General features: G+C 47.7%; 1 protein-coding gene across 1 annotated transcript in view; it reads right to left on the reverse strand.

Annotated features, from left to right (window-relative positions):
- LOC776312 (olfactory receptor 14J1-like) overlaps positions 1-16,316 on the reverse strand; it is a gene marked incomplete at its 5' end in the record, with an annotated part of 23,171 nt that extends 6,855 nt beyond the window's left edge. The window contains one exon of the mRNA XM_040654616.1: positions 15,435-16,316. Within this exon, the coding sequence (XP_040510550.1) occupies positions 15,435-16,316 (882 nt within the window). The remainder of the gene's footprint in view (positions 1-15,434) is intronic.
- Between the last annotated feature and the right edge of the window lie 4,538 nt (positions 16,317-20,854).

A 20,854-nucleotide genomic window follows, 5' to 3' on the forward strand; every position in this document is an offset into this window, starting at 1 on the left:
AGCAGTGTGCAGTTGCAGCCCAGAAAAACAACCACACCCTGGGCTGCATCAAATGAAGTGTCCGCCCTTCAAATCCATCTCACACATCTCTCCACAGAGATAAGGATGTGATGTGGGACCATGCCAAAGGCCTTTCAGAAGTCCAGGTAGATTTTTGTACTGGTCTGTGAAACTGATGTATTGTCAAAGTGTCCTCATTGTCATTCTGACCATAGAGAACCACAAAATTTAATGAAGCTTTGGGAAAATACTGATTTCCCATTTAGATATTGAAAATGTTGAGCTAAACAAAATCCAGTAAATCTCAGGACTAAGGTTGTGTTACGGAAAACTTCATCTTGTTACTGCACACACAAATAGATTGTTTATTAGATTGTTTCTTTGCTTACAGCTGGCACCTGGTAGATAAGTGTGTTTCTGTAACTTAGCAGTCTTCACTTCGGTATCCAGAGAGCTCCTGTCGGAATGGTCTGGAGTTCAGCAATGACCAAAGCATTCAGAAGTGAATCATTACCCGAGCTGCAGTGACACAACAGACTGGGTGTGACCGCAAGAACAGAAACAACTAACTGCTACACAGGTGTAATTTAGGATGTTATTGTTAAGTATTAGGAAAGGAGGTTAGGAGGTGAGACAACAAAGATGAAATGCAAGCATAGTGAATCACTTCAATTACAGTAATCAGAAATAAAATAAATATGGAATAAGAGGGATGTGAAATCTTAACTGACTCTGAGCAGATTTCTGTGTTGGAAATCTATTAAAATATACAAAATATTAGTCAAATGTGTTGTGGGTTAGGTGTAGTTTCAATTAATATACTAAGGTGAAAGAGACGCTGAATTCAGTAGCTGTTCCCAAGTGTGCAGAAAAACCTGCATTTGATGCGCAGCCATTAACACACACAATTTACTGTCAGTGGGTACTACACAAAGAAAGAATAAAGTGCCTTTTGCCTCCGCCCAGGAATTCGTTAACTGTGTTTTCTCCCCCATCCTGTTGAGGAGGGGCAGTGACAGAGCAGCATAGGGGACACCTGGGAGCCGGGCAAGGTGAGCACAGTGCAGCTGGGTGCTGAGTTCCAGGGTGCTTTTGGGGTCCCAGCCTTGCTGAACGGTGTCTTTGTGTGCTTTCCTCTCTGCAGGACAGCCCAGCCCCACCACCCCACAGGCAGTTAGACTAGAAAGTTTTAGGACAAGCACAAACTAAAGTAATGTATTAGTCCTTCGGCTAATAAACTGATGCCTCTCACTAATCCAGCCTATATAATCTCCACGGTGCCTGCTGGCATCTCATTTGCCTGCAGATACAAAGATGGAACACAGAGGCTGTGGGAGTCAGCACTGACCCAGGATCATACAGGCTTCAGGAGAAAGAGAGCAGGGTAATGTCTCAGTAGAAGTGGTAGGAAGCCAAACATGTCTAAGACCGTGATCACTAATGATAATTACAGACATGCACATGTATATGAATAGAAAACTAAAACGTATCTATTAACATAAATAAAGAAAAAATATTAAGAGTAAAAAACGCAATACAGGGCTGTTATGGGACAGACTGTGAGTCATTTGCAGAGACAGATGAGAAGTTTATCCCTGCTGAAATGTGACCAGGGCATCATTTTCCTCACTGCATCCCTGAGCTCCTGGTTCCTCATGCTGTAGATGAGCGGATTCAGTGTTGGAGGAACCACTGAGTACAGAAAAGCCATCATCAGATCCAAGGATGGGGAGGAAAGAGAGGGGGGCCTTAGATTGGCAAAAAAGCCAGTGCTGAGAAACAGGGAGACCACGGCCAGGTGAGGGAGGCACGTGGAGAAGGCTTTGTGCCATCCCTGCTCAGAGGGCATCCTCAGCACGGCCCTGAAGATCTGCACATAGGACAAAACAATGAAAGCAAAACACCCAGATGCTAAAGCAGCACTGACCACAAGAAGCAACATTTCTCTGAGGTAGGAGTTTGAGCAGGAGAGCTTAACAAGTTGGGGGATTTCACAGAAGAACTGGTGCACAGCATTGCCTTGGCAGAAAAGCAGTGAGAATGTATTGGCAGTGTGCAGCACAGCATGGAGAAGCCCAGTGCCCCAGGCAGCTGCTGCCATGGTGGCACAAGCTCTGCTGCCCAGCAGGGTCCCGTAGTGCAGGGGCTTGCAGATGGCAACATAGCGGTCATAGGACATCACAGTGAGAAGAAAATATTCTGCAGAGATAAAAAACACAAACATAAATACCTGAACAACACATCCTGCGTAGGAAATGGCATGGGTGTCAAAGACAACACTGGCCATGGCTTTGGGGAGAGTGGTGGAGATGCAGCCCAGGTCGAGGAGGGCGAGGTTGAGGAGGAAGAAGTACATGGGGGTGTGCAGGCGGTGGTCGCAGGCTACGGCTGTGCTGATGAGGCCGTTGCCCAGGAGGGCAGCCAGGTAGATGCCCAGCAAGAGCCAGAAGTGCAGGAGCTGCAGCTGCCGCATGTCTGCCAACGCCAGGAGGAGGAACTCGCTGATGGAGCTGCTGTTGGCCATCTGGTACTTCTGGGAATGTGGTTCTGTGCAGAGGAGAAGACAAGGAGACATTAGAAAAGACTTCATAGGAGACAGTCCTGTTCTGAGCCTTTGGGCTCATGGAATGAAGTTTTCTGCACTTGGATCCTTGCTTTGGCTGATTCAGATTCTGCCCACTGGATCTTTGGGAATATTCCCTTTTTATCACAGCAAGGGAGGAAGATGGAATTCATCTCATCCCATGTTTCCATCCTTCAGAGATGGGTCCATAGTAGCAGAATCACAGGGCTCATGCTGCCATGCTGAGTAAGGGAGAGAGATGCTCATGGGATCAGCACTGAACCAAACCTGTACACATTCTGTCATTTTGGTGGGGGAGAGCCTGACTTCAAAGCGATTTGCAAAATCTCTGTTTCTTCAGATCCTGTATGAGTGATAGGATGAAAAATCTTTGTTGTATGCAGTCTTCCACTGACTAAAGTCTCTCCCATAGAGAGAGTGAGAAGCTGCTCTGTCCATTAGGCTTGTTCCTGTTCTCTGATGCTGCAGAACGGAAGCCCTCAGCTAGAGAAAAACTTTCTCCACAGTAAAGAATCATTGAGCGCCTTCTGCCTGATATGTAATGGGATGTCCCAAATTTAGTGATACCTCTAGGAAAAGCAGATTCATTGCCTGGAGCAAAAGACTTACCTTGTCAAGGGTAGTGTGAAATGCACTCTGGGCTTCTCAAAATGCTTCTCAGTTGCTGTGAGCAATGCTCCTTCAGTGTGCTCAGAGACACTCACACTGCACACATCCTGTAATCTCTCTCTCTTTCCCCTTCTATCCTCATGTCACCTGCAGATCATGCCCCAGCCCTGCTGTGCTGTACAGAAGAGCTGCTCCTGGGCACAGCTGTCTCTCTGCCTTCAGCTCTGCCCACTTGTATCAGCTCCCTGTGTCCCAGGAGCCCGGCCCAGATCAGCAGCAGGGGAGGTGATTTCCTTCTCCCCAAAGCTCTCCCTGGAGATATCCATGGCCCTCCTGAGCTGACAGCTCCTGCAAGGCAGCAGGGTCATCACTGCAGAACGTACTTCAAAGTCAGCTCAATTAATCAGCATGCCCACTGGATTCCAGAAGCACGGTTGTTCCTACCAAAAGAAGTTTGACCATGAGAGAAGTAAAAGCCAAATCTGGAAACCTCTGCGCATGACCCATAACAAAAATGACACACAGACAAGGACTGGGAGGAGGACTTCCCCTGTCTGGGTAGTGGTAGAGCTGAGGCAGTGCAAGCATGAAATTACAGGATCACAGCATGGCTTAGGTTGGAGGGGACTTAAAAGTGCACCTAGTTCCAAGCCCCCAGCCATGGGCAGGGCTGCCAACCACCAGATCAGGATGCTCAGGATCCCATCCATACTGACTTTGAATGTCTCCAGGGATGGGGCATACACAGCCTCTATGGACAATTTCTTCCTGTGACTGTGTGAAAAAATGTCTTTCTAACATCTAACCTAAGTCTTCCATTTTTAATTTAAAGCCGTTTTCCTTTGTCCTATTACTATGAGAGCATCTCATCCTAACCCTAGGGTTAGGCATCTCATCCTCAGATGGAAACACTGGGGCTGAAATGGGATTCTGTTCCTCACAGAACCATGGGAGCCGGAAGTCCTCTTAGTTGAGTTCAGATGTGCACAATATTGTGGAGAGGACAGAGAGATGTGGACAAGTTAGAGAACTGGGCAAGCACCAACCAAATGAAGCATAACAAGAACAAATGCCTGATTCTGCACCTGGGAATGGGGCAACCCTGGACATACACACTGACTGCGGGATGGGACACTGGAGAGCAGTCCCACTGAAAGGGACTGGGGGTCCTGGTCAACAGCAAATTGGGCATGAATCAGCAGTGTGCCCAGGCAGCCATGAAGGACAACCATCCCCTGGAGTGCATTGAGCACGACATTGCCAGCTGGGTGAGGGAAGGGATTGTCCCTATCTGCTCTGCACTGCTGCAGCCTCACCTAGAGCGGTGGGTGCACTTCTGGGCACCGCAGTGCATAGAAGAAGTAAAGCTATTGGAGAATGTCCAAAGGAGGGCTCTAGAACTGAGAGATCTGAAGTTCAAAGATTCACTGCAATTGGCTGCAAGTTCAGGCTGGGCCCTTCTTAGATCCCACACCCTGGGATGAGACACGCTGCCCACATGGGACTTGGGCCTCACAACATCCTTGCACCCCACGCAGAGCCTGGGAGCTGCTGTCCCCTTGTCTTTCATTTGACCTCATACAAACCCCCATCCCACTGCCCCAGGAAGGGCCCTGAGCCAGCAGGAGGGACAGGATCTCCCTGCCAAGGGTCTGGGGATCAGGGCTGGGCCTTTCTGCTTCATAACACAAAGGAGGCTTTTCTCAGCATCACAGCCACCATCCCAGTGCCTTTGCCTGCCTGTCAGCATGGCTTCCAATTATCTGCTCTAACAAGTCCCTGGGGAAGCTTGCTTGTTAGTGGCCCTCAGTGGGGCCCATTAATACTCCAAGAAACTTCTCTGTTCCTTCTGACTTGGTCTTCTTGAGCACTTCATGCAAACTTCTCTCTGCACTGGAGGTTGATGGACTGAGCAGCGAAGGCCACCTGAGGCCCATTACAACCTAAAGAGCCCTCCTGTGCCTTGTGCCTTCCTGTCATCTTCTTCAGGTGTTCAGAACTTGCACAACAAAATGAAAAGGTATCTGGAGAAAGCTTAAAGAGCAAGAGTCCAATGGGCACTTAAGTAGTCTCCATATTTATTTATTTATTTATGGTTGTGTTTAAACAAGAAGTTAAAGCAGCACTTGGCAGTTTATACTGATCCAGGATGTCTCATAATGAGCTTTGCCCTGTCACTGTTGTGGACAAATGTCCTCCTCAACTTCCCCACCCCATTTTTACTCCCATTGGCCCCATGGGACTGGCATCACTTCTCCTCACATCACTTTTCTCCTCTGGAGTCACCTGCTAAATGTTAAACCTCCTTTGCACCAACTCCCACTGGCTTTTCTCAGAGAACCAGCTGCATGTGGGCAATGAAAGATTTCTCTTTTTTTTTTTTTTTTTTTTTTTTGCCAACAAACATAAGGAAACGTGATGCAAATGAATGAACAGAAAAACACAGTGATCAACTGCATGCCCTGTCCAAGCCGCAACTACTGACTTTCGTCTTTCACAGGAAATATCTGTACAAGAAATGAGTTAGACAGAGATAGGAAGGGACAGATATAATCACAGTAAAGGAGTTGAGAAAAGTGTCTCTCAGCCTTTGGAGAGATGGAGCAGGTTCCAATAATCTCCTTGAAGGTCGCAGATCAGCCAGATAGTTGGGAGGTATCTGTGTGAAGAAAGAGCAAGGGATGGGGAGATGTGGAGAGCAGTGGGAAGAGTGTGTGTACAGATGGCCTGCTGACCACATGCCTTTCAGCATGGTGATTAATTTAGGAGCGCAGGAGACCCCTGGAGGATGAGGGACATGAAATACGCAGCAGGGTAGAGCAGCTATGGGCACTGGGCATTAGTCACAGGGCACTGGCACTGGCACCACGGCCTGTGTCCCTGTACCTGAAGGCATCTGTGTCCTGCAAACACAGGTCTGGAAAGCACAGCCTGTTCTATAAAAGCAAAACAAAGCAAAGCAACACCAAATAAAATAAAATAAAATAAAAACTTAAAATTTTTGAAGTTTCAAATTCACAACTTAAAAAGAAATGGGACTCAAAGTTGAGAAGTGTGTTAGCAGATTTTTATCAACTCCAGATTTATGATTTCTATCTTGTGTTGGTGATCTGAAATGTGGAGGCACTACTCAGGATAATGCCTTCCCTCCATCTTCTAGCCGTGGTCTTGTTCAAATAAAAAAGTTGGAGGCTGACTTCTTACTTCATTTCTGAATGATAGGTCGAAGATGAATGGTAATCAACTAAAAGAGAGATTTACATTTGACATTTGGAAGGAATTCCCAACATTCAGCTGGTCATGATGTGAGGCATGATGCTGGTGTGGAACAGGTAGCCCAGAGAAGTTGCGGCTGCCTCATCCCTGGAGATGTTCAAGTTGTCAAGGGCCCCAGGCATCCTGATCTACCGTGTGACAGCCCTGCCCACAGCAAGGGAGTTGGAATTAGATGATCTTTAAGATCTTTCCAACCAAAGCCATGCAAAAATCCTACAGTTCTTGACAACCTCTTCCAACACAGAATCCCGTTTGCTCAGGTATTCCTGATCACCTCCTCTTTCACCAAGGGCACATCTGCCTTGCACCAACATTTCCCACCTGTCTCTGGCACCTAGGATTCTAAGACTTCTCCATGTCCTCTCTCACCAGGTTCCCTGCCCCATTCTACTCTGGGCCCACATTCTCCCTAGCCTTCCTTTTGTAGCCTACATATTTCTACAAGCCCTTCTTGTCTTTGATATGCCTGGGCACATTCAATTGCAGTTGATCTCTAGCATTCCTAATGTCATTGCTGTCCAGTGACCTCTTCTTGTTTCCGTGTCCTGTATGCTTCCTTTCCGTATTTGGGCTTGACCAGGTCTATCTTTCCCATTCCTGCAGGACTTGTCCCAATTTTACCTTGTTTTCTCTTCCTTGGAATGGACTTATTCTGTTTGGAAGTGGTGATCCTCATACTGTAACTACATTTTTTGACCCTATTTCCCTCTGAGCCTTACCCAACTGGACCAGCAGCCCGTGTTCTCTTAGATCTTTGCGTTCCCCACAAGTATCCAGCAGAGAACCTCTCCTCTTTGGTTCCTCTATGGCATGGGTAAGAAAGCTGCCATCTGTACTCTCCAGGGATCTCCAGGAATGGATATGTCCTTCAGTGCTGTACCTACAGCAGACACTGAAGTGAAAAAGGCCCAAAACATGGACAAGGGCCTGACAACATGAGGCTTCCAGCCAGGAACAGACTCTGTTGGTCTCCTCTGTTGGCCATCTCCATTTGCTCTGACCTGGCTGCTCTGCCATGCCCAGGCAGAGCTCAGTGCACTCTCACAGAGGGCAGTCGCCGTTCCTTGTCTCCTCGTTCATCCATCATAAAGACTCCGTATCCCCCTTGTGCTGCAGTCCAGTTGTGGAAGCCATTTAACTGTGTCCCTGTGTCCAAACAGGAGCTCAGGCCTGCTACTGTACAAATATTTCAAGTTCATCCTGTGTTGGTGTTCTCATTAGTGTGAAAAGACATAAGAAAACATCCTAATTGGAAAGCATTGTTGGAGTTAGCTGGACTGTATAGTGCATAGTGTATATATAAATACACATAGATTGTGTGACACTATATGTAGTGGTACACAGGCATTGGACCTGTTGTGGGGCTCAGCGTTGGCTAAGCAGCACAGACACTCCTGGGCCATGGCTTTCCTGAAGGCACAGTGCTGCATTTGCTGCTGCACATGAGTGTGCTAGACAGCCCAGGGAACTGGCATGACATGTGGCTGCTACAGATGTCATTCCAGAAAACTGAGATTTCATCAGTTGAAGCTGCCAGAGGCACTCTGTTCATCACCCAGGGTCTGTGTGTGAGCAACTGACTATATGGTGAAGGACCAAGAACTCAGAGCAAGAACTCATATGCAAACAACTCCTTGTGCACACCTGAACTGAACCAGAGGAATCCCAGCTCCTGTGGGTCCGTGGAGGGCTGAATTCCATTTCAGTCCCAGGGTTTCCATCTAGAGATGAGATGCCTGCACTGCCTCAGCTGGATCACTGCCCTGCACAGGAGAAGACCACCCCTCCATGTGCTTCTCTGTGTGCCTTTTTATTAGAGCAAACACTCTCTGGTACGACTAACCATGTGTCTGGAATGGGTCACTGTCATTTGGTATTTAATGCAGCAGATTTCCAAGTACAGTCACAATGCTGTTGTCTTTCAGGAGCTGTTGTCCATGGAGACTCAGGGCCGTCTGAGGGGAGATGAGTGGGAAGGATAAAAATGACATCCTCTGCTGCTGAGCTGGGCCAGCCTTCTGAGATACAGGGAGCCCATACAAGTGGGCAGCGCTATAGAGCTGTGCCCAGGAGCAGCTCCTCTGTACAGCACAAAAGGGCAAGGGACATGATTGGAGGTGACATGAGGATATAACAAAAAAGACGGAGAGATTACTGGATGTGTACAGTGTGAGCAGGCTGTGAGCTCACTGGAGGAGCATTGCTCTCTTCTTTTAAGAAGGTAAGTTTCTTGCGGCAGGCAATGCAGCTCATTTTCCTGGAGGTATCACTGAATTTGGGACATCTCATTGCAGATCAGGCTGCAAACATTCTGTGTTTCTTTTTCAGGGAAAAAGACCCAGTCCAGATGCATGTACCCATTCCTGTTGTGCAGAGCAGGGTCCCTGCTGTGCCCCAGGGGCTGTGTGCTGGGGCAGGGACTCTGCCGCCTGCCAGGCTCAGCACTCAGCCTGCCCAGGGAGCTGCCCAGGGAGCTGCAGGGAGACGTGTGGGGGGAAGGAGCCCCCTGGCAGGGCAGGGCAGGGCAGGGGCCTTCTGCTGCCACAGCTGCTGCCTGGGGCAGGGGGATCACAGCTACACAGCTCTCCAGAGTGTTTCCAAGAGCACTTTGCGAGAGGAGAGACAAAGCAGGGATTTTTCTTTTATATCCTTAGGGAAGGGAAAAAGGATTGGAGGCTGAAATCTAAAAGCACCTGTAAACTTTGAACACATCCCTGAGACTCCTGAATTATACTTTAATCAATCATTTCTTTTGTATACAGTCACACAGAATGTGCTTTCAGCGTCTCCTTTCTCAAAGGACGGAACCAGCTGAAATTATTGTCGTTTTCTGCAGACATGCATAATGCACTTATCCTTCAAATAGGCAGCTTTCTCTCACAGAAATTGAAGGGCACAGAGGTTGGGATGCTGGGCTCTAAGTGCACTTGGCGTAAGGATATGTGACTTGGAAACAGATGAAAATATCCAGGAAGTAGGGATAAAATAAGAAAAATAGAGGAAAGAAAAAGCTTTATTACCCGCTTCTGCTTCTGGAATGCTGAGCTTCATGAAATCAGTTTCAGGGAATGGAGCAAATGAACATGGTCCTAAAAGAAAGAAAAGTTTTTATAGTATAGCAGGAGGTGTGACTGTGAGAACTGTCTTGTCATTATCTTCTGCACTCTGAACAGGACTCCATGCCCAGGAACTGCAGATGCCCAACAGCAGCTCCATCAGCGAGTTCCTCCTCCTGGCGTTGGCAGACACGCGGCAGCTGCAGCTCCTGCACTTCTGGCTCTTGCTGGGCATCTACCTGGCTGCCCTCCTGGGCAACGGCCTCATCAGCACAGCCGTAGCCTGCGACCACCGCCTGCACACCCCCATGTACTTCTTCCTCCTCAACCTCGCCCTCCTCGACCTGGGCTGCATCTCCACCACTCTCCCCAAAGCCATGGCCAATGCCCCCTGGCACACCAGGCTCATCTCCTATGCAGGATGTGCTACCCAGTTTTTCTTCTTTCTTTTCCTGTTTGGAGCAGAGTATTCCATTCTCACCATCATGTCCTATGACCGCTACGTTGCCATCTGCAAGCCCCTGCACTACGGGACCCTGCTGGGCAGCAGAGCTTGTGCCACCATGGCAGCAGCTGCCTGGGTCACGGGGCTTCTCTATTCCCTACTGCACACTGCCAGTACGTTTTCTCAAGCACTGTGCCGAGGTAAAGTTGTGAACCAGTTCTTCTGTGAAATCCCCCACATCCTCAAGCCCTCCTGCTCAGAATCAGGCTCTCTCAGGGAAACAGGATTTATTGTGCTTAGTGTTCTTGCCATATATGGGTGTTTTGCTTTCATTCTTTTCTCCTATGTGCAGATCTTCAGGGCCGTGCTGAGGATGCCCTCTGAGCAGGGATGGCACAAAGCCTTCTCCACGTGCCTCCCTCACCTGGCTGTGGTCTCCCTGTTTCTCAGCACTGTCGTGTTTGCCCACCTGAAGCCCTTCTCCATTTCCTCCCCATCCCTGGACCTGGTGGTGTCATTTCTGTACTCAGTGGTTCCTCCAACACTGAACCCCATTATCTACAGCATGAGGAACCAGGACATCAAGCATGCCCTCCGCAAAGTGTTGCAGTATGCACTATTCTAGCTTCAATAAAGTGTGCATCTTCCTGACACGATTCCCAGTCAATGTTTTTCCTATTTTATATGTTTTTTATTTTTTGTTTGTGTGTGATACAGTGATCTGTAAAAATGTTGCATTTTTTCCACTTCTTCTTTCCCACCTACTTTCTATTTTCTGACGCCAAGAGCTCATGCAAATATGGAACTAGGTTCCCTGAATAGGTTAAAAGACACTAAAAAAGCTTGCAAAAACTTCTTTTTCTTTGCTCTTCTCTCTTCCTGCCTTGCCTGGATCTGGATCTGGGGGAGGTACAGCCATGCACAGCAGCACAACACGCTCTTTTCATTCCTGCTCTCTTTACGCTGCTCTCAAGTCCTTGCATTTGTGCAGACCTGAAGGTCTTGTGTGTCTCACCACAGCCCTGTTGTCTCTACAGCAGCACTCCGGGGCTGCAGTCAGTAGGCGGCAATATGAAGCGCTGTGTCAGAGCTGGTCTCCTTGCTGCAGCGCCATAACAAGAGGGGCTCTGCAGAGCAGGACCAGAGAACTGGAGGCCTCTTCCAAAGGAATGGTGTAAAGAATGTACCTCAGGAGCTGCTCCCTGAGAAGACCTCGAGATCTTCTGGTGTTCTCCACTGAGTGACAGGGACAGTTTCAGAGACCCAAGGTGATCTGTTATGGACTCAGGGCAGTGCTGTGGTTTGACATGGAAGGTGGCTCAGCACCACACGGTTGTTTGCTCACTGCTGTTATCTCAACTCTAGGAGCCCCACATTGGGCACCAAAATGACTGTGGTGGTTTAACCCGCTAGGTGGCTGAGCCCCACACAGTGCTTTGTGCACTGTCCCCTTTCCCAGAGGGATGGGGAAGAGAATTTGGCTGTTCAACTCGTGGGCTGAAATAAAGCTATTTGGTAAGAGAAATCAAAGGAAAGTGTAATACTTATGACATATGCATATATATGTCTCACTGGTGTGTCAGAGGGAAGGGTGCCAGGGCAATACCCGCACAGAAGTGCTGGACCCCCTGCCCTGTCACAGTCGGACAGAGCTGAGAGAGGAGGAGGGTTGGAAGAGTATCCCAGCTCGGCATCATTGGTGAAACCCCTGCCTGCCAACCCCACTCCCCCAGGTCCCACTAAGCAACAGACTTGAGATGCTGGAAATTGAAAGGGACATGAGTGGGGAGTCCAGGCAGGATCTGCCTAGGAGGGAGCGTAGGCTGAGGCAGTCACCCCCATGCCTTGAAACTGCCTCTGTCAGGAAAGGCAGGAGGGGAATTGTGGTGGCTGATTCCCTTCTCTGGGGCATGGAGGGCTCCATTTGCAGGTCTGACCCGACCTGTAGGGAGGTGTGCTGCCTCCCTGGGGCCCACATCAGGGACATCGCCAGAAAAGTCCCGGGTCTGGTTTGCTCCTCTGATTACTGCCCATTACTGACAGTTCATGTAGGCAGTGATGAAATTGCTCAGGGAAGCCTGCGAGCTATCAAAAAGGACGTCAGGGGTTTAGGGCGAATGGTTGAAGGAGTGGGTGCACAAGAGTTATTTTCCTCTCTCATTCTTCTGTGGTGGTGAGGGATATGGACTGGTCCAGGAAATTGCAGGCTTTGAATAAGAGGCTGGAAGGTTGGTGCCGCCACAGGAATTTGGGTTCTTTGTCCATGAGGCGGTTAGCTTGGCACCTGGCCTGATGACTGCTGATGGGTCTCACCCCTCACTGGTTGTGATGGGGAACGGGAATAAAATGATTCTCACACTTTACTACTGTGTTTACTCACAATTTACTCTGCATTTTACTCACACTTTACTCTGGGTTTAACTCATACTTTACTCAAGCTTTATTCTTAATTTTCTCCATGTGAACTCACACTGTGCAATGAAGGTACTCAGGGTCTAGTCTGGGTGTACTCACACCTTTTATTTGGGTTTTACTCACACTTATTTCAGGTTACCTACACTTTACTCTGGGTTTACTGACACCTTACTCCTGCTTCACTCTGACTTTTCTACGGGTTTTACTCACACTCTACTCTGGGTATATTCACATTCTAGACCAGTTGTAGTCACACTCTACTCTGGGTTTTACTCACACTTTACTGAAGGTTTACTTAAATATCACACCAGGTTTACTAACACTTTATGTTTACTCATGCTTTACTCCAGGTTTACTCATGCTTTACTTCAAATTTACAAATACTTGGTGGAGTGTTTACTCACACTTTACTCAGGATGTACTCACAACACACTCCAAGTTTACTCACATTTTCCTCTGGATCACTCATACTTCACTCTGTCTTTTACTCACCCAGGATATTCATACAGGTCAGAGCAATCCCATGCACAAATGCAAGCAGACTCGAGAAGGACAGTGCCCTCCATCACTCTGATGGCCACCTCTCTGTTGATGCAGCCCAGGGTACAGTTGGCCTCTCAAGCTGCAATCGCTCCTGTTAAGGTTTCCATCTCCCAGGACCTCTAAGTCCTTCCCTGCAGGACTGCTCACAAGAAGTTCTCACAGCCTGTACTCATACCTGGGATTGTCCCAACACAAATGCAAAACCTTGCACTTGATTTTATTGAATCTCATGGTGTTTCTTTGGGCCTACTTTCCAAGCCTGTCCAGGTCCTTCTGGATGGCACCCCTTCATTCTGTCGTGCCAACTGCACCACACAGCTTGGTGACACAAGCAATCTTGCTGAGGGTGTGCTGTATCTCATCATCCATGCCACTGATAGGCGTTGAAGAGCTCTGGTCCCAAGGCTGACCCCTGGGGACACCACTTGTGATCGGCCTCCATCTGGTGGAGCCCATTTCCCAGACAGCCATTTGGTAAATGGCATTTGGTAACAGTCCTTTGGCTGCGACCTTCCAACCAATTTCTTATCCAAAGTACAGTCCACCCTTCAAATCCATCTCACACATCTCTCCACAGAGATAAGGATGTGATGTGGGACCATGCCAAAGGCCTTTCAAAAGTCCAGGTAGATTTTTGTACCAGTCTGTGTAACTGATGTATTGTCAAAGCGTCCACATCATCATTCTGACCATAAGGAACCACGACATATAATGAAGCTTTGGGAAAATACTGATTTCCCATTTAGATGCTGAAAATACTGAGCTAAACAAAAACACAGTAAATCTCAGGACTGATGTTGTGCTACAGTAAAATTCATCTTCTTACAGTACACACAAAGAAATTGTTTATTAGATTGTTTCTTTGCTTACAGCTGACACCTGGTGGATAAGTGTGTTTCTGTAACTTAGCAACCTTCACTTCGGTATCCAGAGAGCTGTTAATGGAATGGTCTGGAGTTCAGCAATGACCAAAGCATTCAGAAGAGAATCATTACCCGAGCTGCAGTGACACAACAGACGGGGTGTGACAGCAAGAGCAGAAATAACTAACTGCTATACAGGGGTAATTTAGGAAGTTATTGTTAAGTATTAGGAAAGGAAGTCAGGAGGTGAGACAACAAAGATGAAATGCAAGCATAGCGAATCACTTCAATTACAGTAATCAGGAATAAAATAAATATGGAATAAGAGGGATGTGAAATCTTAACTGACTGTGAGCAGATTTCTGTGTTGGAAATCTATTAAAATATACAAAATATTAGTCAAATGTGTTGTGGGTTAGGTGTAGTTCCAACTAACATACTAAGGTGAAAGAGACACTGAATTCAGTAGCTGTTCCCAAGTGTGCAGAAAAACCTGTATTTGATACACAGCCACTAACACACACAATTTACTGTCAGTGGGTACTACACAAGGAAAGAATGAAGTGCTTTTTGCCTCAACCCAGGAATTGGTTAACTGTGCTTTCTCCCCGTCCTGTTGAGGAGGGGCAGTAAAAGAGCAGCATAGGGGGCACCTGGGAGCTGGGCAAGGTGAGCTCAGTGCTGCTGCATGCTGAGTTCCAGGGTGATTATGGCGTCCCAGCCCTGCAGCACGGTGTCTCCCTGTGCCTTCACCTCTGAAGGACAGCCCGGACCCGCTGACCCATAGGCAACCCCTGGCAGCTCTGTGAAGGTGCTGTGTGGGGCAGCATGCGTGCTGTGGTACAGAGGTGTGCCCCCAAACACAGCCCCTGACACCACATGTCCTCCTTCTCACAGCAACTACTTCCTCCCCTTTATTTCATCTTCCTCTTCATCACAGTGCACCCTGGCTCACCTTTTAGCTCTTTTCCCCCACTTCCGCAAATTTCCATTCCTTGTTTTGCCACAATCAGCAATTTTTTATCTTGATGCACTCTAACTCCAAACACTTTATATCAAGCCCAAGAACAAGTCCTTGCACCTGGTGGAGGCAAAGAAAGAAGCAGTCCGTTGTGATTTCAGTGCTTCTGTGAAACAGGATCAATGATAAAAACAGGGCTGTTCACACACCAAGAGAAGGTAAACCTGGAAGTTATAGGATGAGCACACACTGATTCCTTTTGCTAACGTAATATATTGGCTGTATAGGCTAATATATTGATTGCTTTTGCTAATCCAGCCTATATGAGCTCCACAGTGCCTGCTGGCATCTCATTTGCCTGCAGAGACAGAGATGGAACACAGTGGCTGTGGGAGAGTCAGCACTGACCCAGAGTTCATATGGGCTCCAGAGAAAGAGAGCAGGGTGATGCCTCAGCAGAAGTGGAAGGAATACAAACACATGTATAGCAACATGATTACCACTAATGATTATTACACACACAAACATATATATGAGCAGAAATAAAAATGAATTTATTAATGAAAATAAATAAATAGTATAAACTGAAAGGAACATCAAATAAGCCCACAATGGAGAAGACCGTGAATCATTTGTAGAGACAGATGAGAAGCTTATCCCTGCTGAAATGAGTCCATGATACCATTTTCCTCACTGCATCCTTGAGCTCCTGGTTCCTCATGCTGTAGATGAGGGGGTTCAGGGTTGGAGGCACCACCGAGTACAGAACTGCCATCGTCGGATCCAGGGCTTGGGAGGAAAGAGAGGGGGGCCTCAGATTGGCAAAGAAGGCAGTGCTGAGAAAAAGGGTGACCACAGCCAGGTGAGGGAGGCATGTGGAGAAGGCTTTGTGCCGTCCCTGCTCAGAGGGCATCCTCAGCACAGCCCTGAAGATCTGCACATAGGAGAAAAGAATGAAAACAAAACACCCAGATGATAAAGAAGCACTGACCCCAAGAAGCCAAATTTCTCTGAGGTAGGCATCCGAGCAGGAGAGCTTGAGGATGTGGGGGATTTCACAGAAGAACTGATCCACAGCATTGCCTTGGCACAGAGGCAGGGAAAATGTATTGGCAGTGTGCAGCAGGGAATTAAGGACCCCAGTGCCCCATGCAGCTGCTGCCATGGTGGCACAAGCTCTGCTGCCCAGCAGGGTCCCGTAGTGCAGGGGCTTGCAGATGGCAACGTAGCGGTCATAAGCCATGACTGTGAGAAGATAATATTCTGCTGAGATGAAGAAGAAAAAGAAAAAGACCTGTGCAGCACATCCTGCGTAGGAGATGTGTCTGGTGTCCCAGAGGGCATTGGCCATGGCTTTGGGGAGAGTGGTGGAGATGCAGCCCAGGTCGAGGAGGGCGAGGTTGAGGAGGAAGAAGTACATGGGGGTGTGCAGGCGGTGGTCGCAGGCTACGGCTGTGCTGATGAGGCCGTTGCCCAGGAGGGCAGCCAGGTAGATGCCCAGCAAGAGCCAGAAGTGCAGGAGCTGCAGCTGCCGCGTGTCTGCCAACGCCAGGAGGAGGAACTCACTGATGGAGCTGCTGTTGGGCATCAGCTGTTCCTGGGCATGGAGTCCTGTTCAGAGTGCAGAAAATAATGATGAGTCAAAACCATTCTCAGATACACTCCTCCCTCCATATAATAATAATAATAATAAAAATATTTGTCTTTGGAAATTGGCCATTTAACTCTATATGTTGTGTTTAATTTCCTGAGGTTCATTATTCTACAAGAAGTAGAAGCTAAATTAGATTTTACTTTGATCTCGTTTCCTAATCATATTACAGCTTCCTGGATATATTTTTCTTATGAGCAGTTTTCATGTCTTGTATCTTTACCATATCTGCACTCAGAACACTGACCCAACCACTGTGCACTGATATTTGTCTTTCAGAAATCTGCCTGTTTGCAGGATAAGTGATCCTTCCAATAAAAGAGTCTGCATTGCCTGCAGCCAGAGACTTACCTTGTCAACATCTGTGAGAAATCCTCCTCCTGTGGGCTCACAGCCTGTTCACACTCATTTTCCTTCTATCCTGACGTCACCAGCAGATCATGCCCCCAGCCCTGCTGAGCCGTGCAGAAGAGCTGCTCCTGGGCACTGCTGTCACACTGCAGCACTCCCCGCTTGTATGAGCTCCTTCTGTCCCAGGAGCCCGGCCCAGATCCGCAGCAGAGTATGTCATTTTTATCCTTCCCGTTCACCTCCCCTGAGATGTCCCTGGGTCTCCACAGCCAACAGCTCCTGAAAGACGACAGCATGGTGACTGTACTTTGAAATCTGCTGCATTAGCCACCAAATGTCCAGTGGACGGTGGCCAATTCCTGACATAGGGTTAGTCCTACCAGAGAGTGTTTGCTAAAACAAAAAAAAAGCACAGAGACAAGGACAGGGAGGGGTGGACTTCCCCTGGGCAGGGCAGTGATCCAGCTGAGGCAGTGCCGGCATCTCATCCCTAAATGGAAACCCTGGGGCTGAAATGGAATTCAGTTCCCCATGGTCCCACAGGAGCTGGAATTCCTCAGGTTCAGTTCCAATGTGCACAAGGAGTTGCCTGCATGTGAGCTCCATGCCCCAGGAGTGTCCGTGCTCCTTGGTCAGCTAAGAGCCCCACAGTGGGTCCAATGCCTGTGTGCTGCTATATATAATGGCACACAGTCTATATATATATATATGTATACACACTATATATTCAAACTATATATAGATGCAATATACAGCCCGGCTAACTCCAACAATATTTCCCAATTAGGATGTTTACTTATGTGTTTTTACACTAATGAGAAAACCAACACATGCTGAACCAGAAATTTTCGTACGGTAGCAGGCCTGAGCACTTGTTTGGACCACAGGGACACAGTTAAATGGCTTCCAGAACTGGACTGAAGCACAGAAGGGATACAGTCTTTACGCTGGATGGACGAGGAGACCTAGAAGGGCGACTGCCCTCTGTGAGTGTGCACAGAGTTCTGCCTGGGGATGGCAGAGCAACCAGGTCAGAGCAAATGGAAATGGCCAACAGAGGAGCCCAACAGTGTCTGTTCCTGGCTTCCTGATCAGGAAGAGCAAGTGGAAGGTGCCCTATGGAGACAGATGGGATCCTCATGTTGTCCGGCCCGTGTCCCCTTTGGGGGCCCTTTTTACTCTGGTGTGTGCTGCAGGGACAGCACAGCAGGCCATACGCCATCCAGGACATCCCTGGAGAGCACAAATGGTAGCAACCTGACCATGCCATAGAGGAACCAAAAAGGAGAGGTGCTCTGCTGGATCTCATACTCATCAGCAAGGAAGGGCTGGTGGGAAATGTGAAGCGCAAAGGGAACCTGGGCTGCAGTGACAATGGTGGAACTGAGGAACTGAGGAGTCTGAAAGGAGGGCAAAAGACAAACTCACACCTTTGCACTACAGCAGAGCAGACCTAGGCTTCTTCAAGTGTCTGTCGGGTACAGTCCAGCAGGGTAAGGCTCTCAGCTGAACAGGGTCAAAATATGTTGTAACTATCCAAGGATCACATCTTCCAAGCAGAATCAGTCCATTCCAAGGAAGAGGAAGTCAAATAAAGATGTCAGAAGTCCTGCAGGAATGGTAATGTACTGACCTGGTCAAACCCAAACACAGAAAGGAAGCATACAGGACGTGGAAGCAAGAAGAGGTCACCTGGCAGCAATGCAGAGACTTTGTCCAGCATATCTCCTGAGATGAGTTTGGGAATGTAAGAGTTCAACTGCAATTGAATGTGCCCAGGCATATCGAAGACAAAAAGGGCTTGTAGAAAGATGTAGGTGACTAAAGGAAGGCTGGGGAGAATGAGGGCCCAGAGTAGAATGGAGCAGGGAACCTGGTGAGACAGGACATAGAAAAGTCTCTGATGCCTTTTTCCTTCCTGACCTCATTGTTTATTACTTGGACTGGGCTTCTTGGAATCCGAGGTGCCAGAGACAGGTGGGAAATGTTGGTGCAAGGCAAATGTGCCCTTGGTGAAAGAGAAGGTGATCAGGGAATATTTAAGCAAAAAGGATTCTATGTTGGAAGAGGTTGATGAGAACTGTAGGATTTTTGCATGGCTTGGGTTGGAAAGACCTTAAAGATCATCCAGTTCCAACTCCCTTGCTGTGGGCAGGGCTGTCACACAGTAGATCTGGATGCCTGGGTCCTCTGATGTCCTGAACATCTCCAGGGATGAGGCAGCCACAACTTCTCTGGGCTACCTGTTCCACACCAGCTCCATGCCTCACATCATGACCAGTTGAATGTTGGGAATTCCTTCCAAATGTCAAATGCAAACGTCTCTTTTAGTTTATTACCATTCATCTTTGACCTATTATTCAGAAATGATGTAAGAAGTCAGTCTCCAACTTTTTTATTTGAACAAGACCATGGCTAGAAGACTGAGGGAAGGCATTATCCTGAGTAGTGCCTCCACATTTCAGATCACCAACACAAGAAAGAAGTCAGCAAGCTGCAGTTGATAGAAATCTGTTAACACACTTCTCAACTTCAAATATCCTTTGTGTCCCGTTTCTTTTTAAGTTGAGAATTTCAAACTTCAAAGGGATTATGAGTCTTTATTTTATTTTATTTTATTTTATTTTATTTTATTTTATTTTATTTTATTTTATTTTATTTTATTTTATTTTATTTTATTTTATCTATTTTGTTTTGTTTTGTTTTGTTTTGTTTTGTTTTGTTTTGTTTCGTTTTGCTTTTACAGAACAGGCTGTGCTTTCCAGACCTGTGTTTGCAGGACACAGATGCCTTCAGGTACAGCTACACAGGCAGCAGTGCCAGTGCCAATGCCCTGTGACTAATGCCCAGCGTCCACCGCTGCGTATTTCATGTCCTTCATCCTCCACGTGGCTCCAGCTCTCCTTAATACATGACCATGCTGAAGGGCATGTTTTCAGCAGGCCATCTGGACACACGCTCTTCACACTGCTCTCCACATCTCCCCATCCGTTGCTCTTTCTTCACTCAGATACCTCCCAACTATCTGGCTAATCTGTGACCTTCAGGGAGAATACTGGAACCTGCTCCATCTCTCAAAAGTCTGATGGACTCTCTTGTCAACTCCTTCACTGTGATTATATCTATCCCTTCCTATCTCTATCTAATGCATTTCTTGTACAAGTATTCCCTGTGAAAGACAAACATCATTAGGTGCAGCTTGGACAAGTTATGCAGTTGATAATTGTGTTTCACTGCTTATTGAGTTGCATCACGTTTCCTTCTGTTTGTTGGCAAAAAAAGAGAACTCTTTCATTGCCCACATGTAGCTGGTTCTCTGAGGAAAGCCAGTGGGAGTTGGTGCAAAGGAGGTTTAACAGTGAGCGGGTGACTCCAGAGGAGAAGAGTGATGTGAGGAAAAGCGATGCCAGTCTCATGGGGCCAATGGGAGTAAAAATGGGGTGGGGAAGTTGAGAAGGTGAACAGTGACAGAGCAAAGCTCATTAGGGGGCATCCTGGATCAGTATCAATTGCCAAGTGCTGCTTTAACTTCTTGTTTAAACTCAACCATAAATAAATAAATAACTAGACTTCATAAATGCCCACTGCACTGTTCCACTTTAAGCTCTCTCCAAATACCTCTCCAGTTAGCTGTACAAGTTCTGAACACCTGAAGAAGATGACAGGAAGGCACAAGGCACAGGAGAGCTCTTTAGGTTGTAATGGGCCCCAGGGTGCTTTTGCTGCTGAGTCCATCAACCACCAGTGCAGAGAGAAGATGGCATGAAGGGCTCAAGAAGACCAAGTCAGAAGGAACAGAGAAGTTTCTTGGAGTATTAATGGGCCCCACTGAGGGCCACTAACAAGCAGTCTTCCCCAGGGACTTGTTAGAGCAGATAATTGGAAGCCATGCTTACAGGCAGACACAGGCACTGGGATGGCGGCTGTGATGCTGAGAAAAGCCTCCTTTGTCTTACGAATCAGAAAGGCCAAGCCCTGATCCCCAGACCCTTGGCAGGGAGATCCTGTCCCTCATGCTGGCTCAGGGCCCTTCCTGGGGCAGCGGGATGGAAGATTGCAGGATGCCAAATTAAAGACAAGGGGACAGCAGCTCTCAGGCT

The sequence above is a fragment of the Gallus gallus genome, chromosome 33, assembly GCF_016699485.2.
Source record: "Gallus gallus isolate bGalGal1 chromosome 33, bGalGal1.mat.broiler.GRCg7b, whole genome shotgun sequence".
Classification (NCBI taxonomy): Eukaryota; Metazoa; Chordata; class Aves; order Galliformes; family Phasianidae; genus Gallus; species Gallus gallus.